Below are 11828 nucleotides of genomic sequence, written 5' to 3' on the forward strand. Positions count from 1 at the left end.
GGCTGTTTATTGACACAAAAGAAATGCACACAGAGGATTCATCAATGTGCATTAATGCTTCAAATATTAAATAACCCATAATTCTTACTAACTTCCCCAGAAGACTGATACTTCCAATATTAGACTACAAAATACTGAGCATGCTGAATAGGTCAATTTCCCTTTCACCTCAGACCTATAGTGTTCTTATCTTCTGGCAAGCCAGCTGATGACTTGGGCTCAGCCTCCTGGTGGTCATCTCCTCCAACAAATTATTTTGGAGACCACCTCTTGCTGAACAACCAGGAGTCAGACCCCTGAGCTCCCAGATTCACAAGATTGCTGCCAAGGTGTTGCAACAATTCGGCTAGCAGCTGCTGTGGGGGTGAAAGACCCCCTCTGCCTCGGCTCATCTAGGCCACCACTTGGGCTCACTATCATGTGCTGCCCCTAGTGGCAGGTAGGAAACCCCTCTCCCCTAACTGCAAGTCCAAAGGAAAGTTCTGAGTGGGGCCACACATTTGACACAACAAAACAAAGACAGATAGTGGAAATTAATGCTCTTTTAAGGCATCTTGAGTGGGTGGTTCTTTCTCAAAGAAGAAACCATAGATTTAGAACTGCAAGGGACTTTTGAGGTCATCAAGGTCACCAAAGAGCTCCATGGGATGTTAGACCCCCAACAAAACTTGGCTGTTCTCAAAGGGTTTGTTCCTCACATGTGTCACACCCATCCAATCACCCACACATATACTTGATCGATGAGGAAGTTAAGTGAGGGTTAGGGTACAGCCTGAGCCCCGCCCCCTGACCAGAGTTCTTTCCATTATATTCCACGGCCTCCCTGGGACATTTTCAGAGGCCCCCTCAGGCCTAAGCTATAGGGAGCAAGCCCCAAGGTGCAGCCTCTGCCCCTTCTGAAGCCCAGGACCAATGCCAAGCAGTAGTTTCCATGGAGAGCTTTATTCATTCTTGAGTTCAGAGTGATAAAGGGGCATTATGGCGGGGCGCTACTGGGAGAATCCAAGCTCTTGTTCTCATGGTCGCTATCTGGATCCTCCTGAGGCCTCTGCACTGGCTGGAACTTGAGCAGCACAGGTGGGGTGAAGACAGAAGCATTCCTCACTGTTGGGGCTGAGCCCTCAGGATTGGTGGTAGAGCCCAGACCCAGAGACCTGCTCAAAGGAAGCTACCATTTAGCATGAGGCATGGGTCCAGAAGGTTGGACTTGGGTGGAAGGTGGAGGGAGAGAGTCTAGACAGTATACGGGCTGCTTCACATAGTAGGGAGCATCCTATTACTGAAAGGCTTCAGGTGACCCCTAAAAGGGGTCCACAGGAAGGTAGGGTGACAGGCGGCTTGTGGGGCCTAAGGAGCTAAGACTGAATTCTAGGAAATACATGGCTCTGGGGCCTGCCCGGCATGACACACAGGCCTCAGGGTGTCTCTCACCAGGGGCCTCTCTCTGGCTTGGCCCTGCAACCTGAGATGGGCTTACCAGGGAAAGCCAGGGCATTGAAACTTGTGAGTGGGGCTTCCAGAGAGTAGAGAAGAATGAAAACCACCAGGGTTAAGCACCAAAGGAGTCAGATCAACCATTCTGTTGAAAGACAGGAGACAAGGGAACTGGAGGAAGACTCAGCCACCCCAGCTGACCCTGAGCCTCCCTCCTCTTCTTTCCCTATCCTGCCTCTGCCATTGGCTGTGGCCTTGTGCAAGGCCCTTCTCCTGACTGGGTCTCAGTTTCCCCATATGTCAAACAAAGGGATCAGACTAGATAACAAAGTTTGCTTTAACTTCCAACATCCACTGTTGTAAGGCTCCCCCAGCCCTGACATCCCCTGTTCTGAGGCCCCTCCCAGTTCTGATTATGTTAAGTCCTGTCTTGTCCCCCACTCTTCCTTGGCTGTTTCCAGCTTGCTGGGCCCCTACCATCCCTCTACCTCTTAGGGGCTGCTGACAGTCCTGTCCAGTTTAGCTGCATGAGCTTCACTTCAGAGTTTGGACCAGCCAATGTCTCTGTCTGTTGGAAACAAAGAAATGTCCTGCCTTTTACAATCCGTTGAGCTCTATTTATTGATTGACTGGGTTGTTCAGAATAAGACTTTGCCTAATTAGTTTCATTGAGCAAGAAAGGAATAAAGGAGACAAAATGTTTGGGCTAAAAGGGGTGGTATAATGCAGTGACCACTAGAACACACACTGGTGTATGGCTTCTTTCTGCCACTAACTTGCTTCCCCTCTCTCTCTGGGTCTCAGTTTCATGTGAAAAAGGGTAGTAATGGGCTCCATGGTCTCTTAGGTCCTCCCCCTCCCCCCCGCCCCCCCCCCCCCCCCCCCCCCCCCCGCCGTTCTATGGTTCTGAGCTGGTACGCTCCTAAGCCAATGCTGACATCCTCTCCTGCTGGAATCAGATGTTGAACTTGCCTGTAGTGCACAGCAAGTACCCCTACAAAGGACATGCCTCTGGGCAAGTCACTTGGACTCCCCCAGTTCTTTGGCCCTTTCTTGTGGCCGATGGCTGGGGTGAAGTAAGGGAACCATGGGATTTCCAAGCTGGAAGGAACATCAGAGGCCAACTGGGCCAACCCTCACTGGAGCAGAAATTCTGACAAATTCCTATTTAAGTGAATCTCCACAGGAAGACCTCCAATGACAGGAAACTCATTGCCTTCCAAGGCAGCCTGTTCAACTTTCAGAGAGCTCTAGTAATTTTCTCTCATGGCAAACCTAAATCTGTAGCTCCACAATTTCTTTGCTCCTACTGCTACCCTCTCAGGGCCAAGATCAACAATTCTAATATTTCTTCCATGTAAGAGCCCTTCAGGGAGTGTCCCCTAAACTTTTCCCTCTCCAGATCAAATATCCCCAAGTCCATTATTATCCTGAACGCTTTCCTTTGGATTGCAGTTTCTCAGTGTCCCTCTGAAAATGTGGTGCCCAGAACTGAATATGCAGAATGACCAAGTCAGAGGACAGAGGGAGCATCAACCCCCATGGCCTGGACATGATGCCTCTACTAGAAAGCTCAGGCTCACATTTGGGGTGTTCTGTCAGGACTGACTCATAATATGCTTTAAACCACTAAGACCCCACCCACATCTCCTTGGGTTGGCCTGGTCGTATTTGTGCCGTTGATTTTTTGGACCCAAATGCAGGACTTTTGCATTTATGCCTATAACAACCTTATTTGGCCCACTGCTCCAGACTGCCAAGATCTTTATGAATTCTGATTCTGCCCCTACAAAGAATAAAAGCAGAGAAGAATGGAAACAAACCTGCTCGTCGGAGAGAGGAGGGAAAGGACCAAAGACTCTGGGCATGTATGTGACTGGAATGGCCGAACAGTTGGAAATGGTTGTAGCACCTGGGGATCGGGACAAGATGCTGCCTGCCGTGGAAGGGGAACGATCTAGTCCACAGGCCCCCCTCTTCCTCCTCTTCTGCCTTGCATCTGTGACAGACAACCATTTGTGTAAGCATTTTGTGGCTAGAGCTAATCGTCAGCTTCGGTCTTGGGGCCCTTATAGACTTGTAGGCTCCTTGAATGATAGAGCTGGAGGGAGTCTCTGAGGTCACAGAATCTCGGAGTTGGAAAGGAGCTGAGTTCTAAAGCCAATCTGACTATATTTGAGAACAAATCTTCAACCAGTGGTTTTCTACCCTCTACCTGAAGCCTTCCAGGGAAAGGGAACTCTCGACCACCCAAGACAACTCATTCTCATTTTGGAATAGCTCCCATTGTGATGGAGTTCATCCTTCAGCTTTGCCCAGTGTTTACTTCTGACACTGCGGCTGACTGCTCCCAGTTCTGCCCTCAAGAATAACCCCTCCTCCATTATTTACCAGTGGCTCCTGTACACCCCAAAGGATCATAGAATCTCAGCTCGGAGGGGACCTTGGAGGCTTTGTTCTGGCCTACACTTCATCAGGAAATGCTCAGTCTCTGCTCTGAAGACTTCCACTGCATAGGAACCCACCTTGACCTAAGGAAGAGCCTATTCCTTTGGGGGCAGCCCTTAAAGTTCTTCCTTTTCATCAAGGTTTATTCTGCTTCACTGTGGCTTCTGCCCACTGCCCCTAGTTTTTGCCATAGGGGTTAATCCGTTTTCCACCTGACAGCCCTTCAAATAGCTGAAGGTGCTGGTTCTTCCATCCTTTGGGAGGAATTTCTAGTTCAAGGTAGGGGGTGAGAAGCTTGTAGCCTTTTGACACACAGTTGAGTGCTCACCTAAATGGTTGTCAGACATGTCTTCCATTCAGATCCTGACCCTGCCACTTAACCTCTCTCAAGTCTCAGCTTGCTTACCTGGGTCTCATAAGAACTTGTGCAAGGATTTTGAAGAAAGTGTTTTGTAAATCTTGAGGAATGGCAGAAAAGTGAATTAGGATGAACGGATGCTGAGGAAGTGTCTATTTTTATAATCCTGGGAATGCAGACTAATGATTGAATAAAATGGGACTGATTTGGGATCATGGTTTTTCATTCCACCTATCGACCTGCAGGGCAGCCCTCCTCCCATTGGTGTTCACCTGGTAAGGATCACCTCCAGAAGAGCCAGTTTGTATCACAGGTAACAAGATTAGCATCAGCCTCTGTTTGAACTAGCTTCCTTGTCCTGGGTCAGTGGTCATCTCTGGGGCAATCTTGCATGTTCTGACCTGACTCAGGAAGATCTACCTCCTCATTGCAGATCAGCAGATATGACTCCTAGCTGGGGCAGACTTACAAATTGCCCTGGAGGAACAATCCTAATTACTGTTCAAAGTGCTGTCTCTCAAAAGATTTATACAGGTCAACGTGTGTGGGGTTCTGTTCCAGACGGGGCTCAAACAATGCAGCAGCATTTATTAAGCATTACCAGAAATTATGCGAAGCGCTCAGTAAATTCCAGGGGCTCCAAATCAACTCCGGGATCAAATATAAAGTCCTGTTTGCCATTCAAAGCTCTTCATAACCTGCCCACCTAAGCTTTTCTACATCCTACAACATAGTCTACAAGCCAGTGACACCGGCCTTTTGGCTGTCCCATGAATGAGACACTCCATCTCCTGACTCCATGCATTTTCATTAGCTGTTCCCAATTCATGAAATGCTCTCCCTCCTCATCTCCTCCTCCTGGCTTCCTTTTAGTTCCAGCTGAAATGCCACCTTCCGTGGGAAACCTATTTCAGTGGCCCTTAATTATATGGTCTTGCCTCTGCTTAATATTTTTGATTCGTCTCATATATGGCTGGTTTGTACATCGTTTTCATGTTGTCTCCTCCATTAGAATGTGACCTCCTTCAAAGCAGGAACTGTCGTTTGCTTTTCTTTATATGTCCACTACTTAGAACAAGGCCTGGTACATGGTACATGTTTAAGAAAAAGAAGTTCTTGCCCTCAAGAAGCTCACGTTCTAACGATGGGGATAGTGCGTTAATATGTAAAAGAGGTACTCAAAGTGAACGGAAGGTAACCTTAGAAGAGAAGTCACCAGCAGCTGTCGGGGGTGGGGCAGAAAGACCAAGAAAAGCTCCTTCTGAAAATAGCTTTCGAGCTTATCTTCAAGGAAACTCCGGATTCTGAGAAGCCACGATGAGGAGGAAGAACACTCCCAGCCAATGAGTCTACCAGGATGAAGGCTCTGAGACGGAGATAGAGCGTCCTCCGCAAGGAACAGAGAAGGCTGGAGCACAGAGCAGATGGATGAGCCGGGTAAGAGGACTGGAGGGCTTGAGTCTGTTGGGAGCACTCCAGGACTTGATTTTGATAAGTTTGCTAAACTTCTCCTACCAACGATCCAGACTTCAACTAACCCCCTTTCATCCTGCTCTCCCAAGCTCCAGCTGCCACCCTCTTCTAGATTAGTGCCCCAGGCCCTCTCTGGAACCACCTAGAGCTACCTGGCTCAAACTACCCAATGGGAAGTGTCCACGATACAAAGTGTAGACCCTTGGCAGCCTGCGGTACATCTGGGAAACGCTGGTCGAGATAAGCACACAGAGCAGGAAAGGAATACAGCATTTAGGGTGAGGGAACGAGGCATCTCTTACTCCCATTCACATGGGGTGCTTTCTCCACAACTGCTCCCTAAGGCAGAGGGTGGATTATCACCACTGATTTTCAAAGTAACAATCTGACCTGTGGAGAGGAAAATCACCTGTCCAAGGGTGCTTATATTGGGGCAGGTGGGGTTAATGTGGGTGCTTTTCTTGAGGATGTAGATCTTAACTCATCCAGGTATGTCCATCCTGTGGCAGCTAGGAGGAGCCAGTGCACAGAGCACTGGGCCTTTGTGGAGTCAAGATGGCCTGAGTTCAAATGCAACCTCAGACACTAACTGGGTGACCCTGGGTAAATCACTTCTCTTCTGCCTGCCTCAGTTTCCTCAGCTGTAAAATGGAGGGGTGTTGTTGTAAAGCACTTAACACAGGGCCTGACACCCAGAAGGTGCTTAATAAATGCTTGTTCCCTTCTTGTCCATGTCCTCCCATAAGTTCTCCACAGGGCATCTGCCTTACTTGCTAGGCGGCTTCCGTCAGGGTCTCTTGTCTTGACCTGGGTGGTGATGTAGTACATGGGACATCCATCAGCCTGACTATTCTTCCATCTTTCCATGTGACAGGCCTGGCTCTTTTTGGACATTTTTTCTGATGCTTCTTGGGCACTTGGGTTCTCCACCGGGGCCACCATACATCTCTCCATCATCTTGGGCAGGGGAGGAATTCACAATCTAATTTCTTCAGAGACTGTAGTATTCCATGAGTCCCAGTCCCAGGGCATCACCAGAAGAAACTGGTGTTAGAAAGTTGGAAAATTGAAATGTCACTGAAAATATGGCAAGTGGGAAGTCCTCCAGAGGCAATGCACCCCAAACATTGATGGTTAAGACCAATGTCCCTGCCCACTTTCATTCCATTACACAGGTGATTTCTTTTTTTAAACATGTTATTGATATTTCGCTACATCGTTATCCGTTCCCAATGATACCCTCACCCCCATAGGGCCTTCCTTTGTAACAGAGTAGAGTTAACAAGAGTGACCATAGAGTTTGACACAACAAAACAAGCTCACACACACACACCCCGGCCCTCCCCGGCCTTGTCAAACTGAGGAGGCTTCGTAGTCCCTTTTCTTTCAGGGGAATCCTGATCGGTTCCCCTCTGGCGTCATGATTGACCACGGCTTTGATCGCACTCCTAATGTCACTTCTAATATCAGGTTTTCTTTTACATTACTGTAGTCATTGTGTGACTGTTCTCCTGAGTCTGCTTCCTTCAACAAGTCTCTCTAGGTTCTACGACACTCTTCAGAGTCATCATTTTTTACAGTGCAATCATCTTCCCCCACATTGCCACTCCCCAACCAAGGAGCACCCACTGCTTGCAAGTCCTGGCTTCCACAAGAAGTGGTACAACAAGGATTTCTATAAATATGGGACCTTTCCTCTGTCCTACCTAGAAGCAGCACCTTTATGTCAGAGGGTATTTACAATCTAATAAATTTCCAATATAGTTCCAAATTGCTTCCACAAGGGTTCAAACAATTCAGAGCTCCACATATAATATCCATGTTCCCTAACATTCTACAGCCTGACAAGGAATCCTTGGAGTGACTTTTAGCCTCCATAAAAGATCCTTCACCTCTGTTCTGATCTATATTACATTCTTCTCATGCTCTTTCACTGGTTGGGGTCCCAAATTTATTGGGATCCCAGGATCCTGATACACCATCAAACCAATTTTTGGAAAATTAATCATGCCAACAATCCAAATTCATACAGCACCATGTGGCTTGCAAAGTACTTTCTATTCACATTCATGGAGTCACTGAAGGAGATCCAGAGGACCAAGCCGTATCTCAAGAGTAATCCATCGCCTTGTATAGCATCCTTGGCTTGCCTAGGATTACAGCAAGTACTGAAGTCAGGTTTTCTGAGTCTGGGCCACTCTTTCCAGTACCCCAGAATCACAGTCATAGGCATCCCTATCTTAAAGAGGTCATCAGTTTCCGTATTTGAAAAATGAAGAGTTGGAGAAGATGACTTGCCTTCTCTCCCAGGTCTCAAATTTATAATTCTGTGATCCTACTTAGCAGTCTAGGTCATCTGACGTTGCTGGCCATAGCCATGCTCCCATTCAAAGGTGGTATCATACTGATTGCTTCAAACTAGGGCACAGCCAAGTCTCTTCTACCAGACTGCCCAAACTCAGAAGTTAGGATTAACAATCAAGACAGGAAAAAAAATAAAACTCAAGTGTCTAGAGAACATCTGGGGCCTGCCTGTTTTAGAAATGACAGGTTGGAGGTGTTGTCTAGAGGAGGGCAGCCACGACAGTGAAGGGCCTTGAAATTACAGTGATAGTAACTGACATTGATAAAAACCCTTTAAAGTTCGCAAAGCACTTAAGGTGTGTTAATTATCGCAGGTAAATCTCAGAAGGGTTCCCACGATGCTTTCAGAGGCACAGGGAAAGGATTCAGCGGGGAGTCAGGGGAGGGTCTTTGAGGCAGGAAGCTAGGGTCTGTCACCTGATCAGCCTTTGCTCTGCTTGGCCCCAGAGGTCTAACCTAGGAGCAGTGGCCAGGGAAGTTATGCAGTCATTATCAGTATTCAAGGAGGGCTAGAGAACTGCTGGTCAAGCTCAGTGCTGGGGCAAAGATCGGACTAGCTAGCCTCTCAAGTCCTTTCCGAACCCAAGTCCACAGCTCTAGGTAATTTGGAAGGCCCTTCGCCCCACATGAGAGCTCGAAGGTGGCGTGCGGGATCCTATCCCCGTGGAGCTCCAGGCGGGTAAGGGGAGGGGAAGCCTGCAGCCAGGCCCACCCCCCTCCCCAACAAGGGGGGCCTGGCGCCATCACCTTGGGCATAGGTGTTTAATTTCTGCATCTTCTTCTTCAGATGATCCAGCCTCTGTTGAAGCTCCAAGGCCCCCACGTTATTGTAGCGATTGAGGTCTCCCTGGAGGGCTTGGAAGAACCTACCCTGGGACAGCGTGGAGGAGAGGAAGGGGATGAGCGGGGAGAGTAGGGAGGGCGCAGGGCTGATGGTGGGGGACCCCAGGCTCCCCCTCCCATTCCTCCGGGCGGTGGGCTGAGGGAGGGGGCCTGGGCTGACGGTGGGGGACTCCAGAGACCCCCCTCCCATTCCTCTGGGCTGTGGGCTGGGGGAAGCGGGAGGAGGGGCCGCCGCCCCCTTCCCCCCCCTTCCCCCCCCTTCCCTCCCCTCCCCATGCCCACCGTGAGGAAGGAGATGAGGCCGAGCCGCTCGCGCTCCTCCTGCTTCCATTTGCGCACCACGCGCTCCCCCAGCGCCGGGTTACGGTCCATGCTGCGGAAGAGGCGGCGCAGGGAGCGCTCCGTGTACGACACGGCCTGCCGCTCAAAGGCTTCCTCCGAGATGAGCTCGCAGAACGTGAAGGTCAGCGGGTGCTCCCAGTCAAACTCATCCAGGACCTCCATCCCCGCCCTGCAGCGACACGCATGCGCGCCGCCGGTCCGGGGCTCAGGGACGGGGCGGGCCCGAGGGGCGGGGCCTACGCCCAGGAGCGGGGCGGGGCCGGGGGGCGGGGCCGCCGGCCAGGGCCGGGGCGGAGGAGGAGGGCACGGGGCGGACCCGGGGGGCGGGAGGCGGAGGGAGAAGGGGAGGGGCGGGGCCGAAGGGCGGGGGCGGGGGCAGTAGGGGTAGGGCCGGCCCCAGGGGCGGGGGCAGCAGCGAGATAGGTCGGGGTGCCAGTGGCAGGGGCGAGGGGGCGGTTGGCGCCGGGGCGGAGCCCAGCGGCGGCGGCAGCGTGGAGAAGGGGCGAGGCCGGCAGGGGGTGATAGGCCGCAGCGGTCCCGAGGGCCGGGGCGAGGGCGGTGGGGACGAGGCTGAGACCGAGGACGAGGGCGGCGGCGGCTGCAGCAGCTGCGAAGCCGAGGGCAGCTGGGCGGAGCGGGATGGGGGCGGGGCGAGCAGGGCCGGGGTAGTGCGCAGCGGGTGAGGGAAGAAGGCCAGCAGCCCCGGGGGCAGCGGCGAGGTTGGCCGCAGCTGGGCGGGTGACGGGGCCCGGCGGCAGCGTGGGGACGGAGGGGGCGAGGGCAGCAGGGGCGGGGCCGCCAGGAAGGACGGGGACAGCAGGGCCGAGGGGCGGCCGAACAGGCCCGAGGACGAGAAGGCCGGTGACAGAGCCAGCGACGAGGCAGGAGAGCGGACCGGGGATGGCGAGGGCGGCCGGGGGACGGGCGGGGACTGCCCGAAGGACAGCGAGGACGGGGACAGCGAGGCGGGGGCGAAGGTCACGGAGGAGGGGGACAGCGAGGCGGGGGCGAAGGTCACGGAGGAGGAGGAGGGGCTGGCGGTGGTGGAGTCGGGGGCCGGCACCACGATCGTGGGGACCAGGGCCTGCGCCGAGTAGCAGGGCGACAAGGGGGCGGGGCGCAGGGAGGAGAAAGTGGCCGGGCCGAAGGTCAGCGTGGAGGTGGACAGCGAGGGCGGGGCGAAAGACAGGGAGGAGGGGGACAGCGAGGGCGGAGCGAAAGTCAGCGTGGACGGGGACAGAGCGGCCGGGGCGAAGGTCAGCGTAGACGGGGACAAAGCGCTCGGCGTGAAGGTCAGAGCCGCGGAGGACGAGTGGCGGGGGCCCGAGGGGGACGGCACGAAGGCCAAGGTGGAAGGGGAAAGGGTGGCGGGGGCGAAGACCGGGGGGGAGGAGGACGGGGAGAAGCGGGGGAACCCCGGGGAGAGGGGGGAGGAGAGGGAAGAGGAGGGGAGCCCCTGAGAGGGGGAGGAGGGCGAGAAGGGGAGGAAGGGCGGAGCCACCATGAGGAGGGACGGGAGGGGAGGAGGGGGCGGGGCTCTCCTAGCGGAGAGATCTGGAGGGAGGGGAAGGGGCGGGGCTTCTGGAGGGCGCTTCGTTCTTGGAGGGGGAGGGAGGAAGGGCGGGGTGGGTGTGAGGGGGAGAGAGCTCAAGGGAGGACAGAGAAGGGGCGGGGCCTCTCCCCGGGAGGGGTGGGGCTCTTATGGAGGGAAGAGGGGCGGGGCCTTTCGGGAGGGAGGGGAAAGCGCGAGAGAAAGAACAGAAGAAGGGCGGGGCTTCCGAGGAAGGGCGGGGCTTCTCGAGGGGGGAGGGGAAGGAAGAAGGCGGGAACGAGGGCGGGGCCTTTCTTATTCAGAGTTGGAGGCAAGCAGGGGGCGGGGCTCTTCCTAATTGGGGGCGGAGAGGAGGGGGCAGGGGGCAGTCCCCTTCTCCGAGGCCCCGCACGCACCGGCTTGGGCGCCCACAGCAGCCAGGGAGCCCTGTGTTTCCACGGAGACTGTCACGGCCTGAATCACCTACTCGTCGGGACCCCAGAAGTGCCCCTCGGGTCTCCGGCCAATCCCGCTCGAGTCCCTGCCCACGTGGTGGAGCGGGCCCAATCAGAGCGCGGGGCGCCAACGAGACAATGCCTCGGGGGACGAGCCCGCCTTCTCGCCCCGCCCCCTTCAAGGCGGGCCTTAGGAAGAGGAGGGGCGGGGCTCTAGAGAAGACTTCCAAATAAGGTCAACCGCGTCCTAGGCTGGCTAGATGCGGACCTAGGACCCCACAGCTTCAGTGCGCGCCCGGGCGAACCCCGAAGGGCATGCTGGCGTCCTGCCTTCATGGAGCTTACAGCTCCTAGAGCCCAGACGGAGCGGGGGGGACCTGAGCTATCGATGTCGATGAGCCAGGGGCTCCAAGCAGAGCAGGGGAGCCCGGGGTCACCCCATAACAAGCGACACGACTGGTCGGGCTCCGGGGTCCTCTGGCCGCATGCTCCCACGCCAGCTCTGCATGCCTCCGCGTCCTCCTCCTCCTCCCTCAACGGCGCCGCAGTGGCCGCTCCTCAGGCCGTCCCTGCGGCCCGC

At 54.2% G+C, this 11828-nt stretch overlaps 2 protein-coding genes across 3 annotated transcripts; both read right to left on the reverse strand.

The window, feature by feature from the left end:
* Positions 1 to 923: 923 nt before the first annotated feature.
* LOC118832856 lies at positions 924 to 9437 on the reverse strand. Of its 2 annotated transcripts, XM_036740235.1 has the most exons (6): positions 9203 to 9437; positions 8825 to 8948; positions 3258 to 3433; positions 1923 to 2002; positions 1478 to 1579; positions 924 to 1154 (listed from the first exon to the last, which is right to left on the reverse strand). In XM_036740235.1, the coding sequence occupies exons 1-6, from the start codon at positions 9422 to 9424 to the stop codon at positions 977 to 979; spliced, it is 882 nt and encodes a 293-aa protein (XP_036596130.1). In that variant the 5' UTR covers positions 9425 to 9437; the 3' UTR covers positions 924 to 976. The 2 variants fall into 2 exon arrangements, with proteins under 2 accessions (XP_036596130.1, XP_036596137.1); XM_036740242.1 differs by lacking the exon at positions 1478 to 1579.
* A 30-nt stretch (positions 9438 to 9467) lies between these two features.
* LOC118847630 (vegetative cell wall protein gp1-like) lies at positions 9468 to 11584 on the reverse strand. The gene is made up of 3 exons (XM_036756221.1): positions 11529 to 11584; positions 11210 to 11437; positions 9468 to 10542 (listed from the first exon to the last, which is right to left on the reverse strand). Exons 1-3 carry the CDS (start codon positions 11582 to 11584, stop codon positions 9468 to 9470), a joined length of 1359 nt encoding a protein of 452 aa, XP_036612116.1.
* Between the last annotated feature and the right edge of the window lie 244 nt (positions 11585 to 11828).

This window comes from Trichosurus vulpecula, chromosome 1 (assembly GCF_011100635.1).
Source record: "Trichosurus vulpecula isolate mTriVul1 chromosome 1, mTriVul1.pri, whole genome shotgun sequence".
In the NCBI taxonomy this organism is placed as follows: Eukaryota; Metazoa; Chordata; class Mammalia; order Diprotodontia; family Phalangeridae; genus Trichosurus; species Trichosurus vulpecula.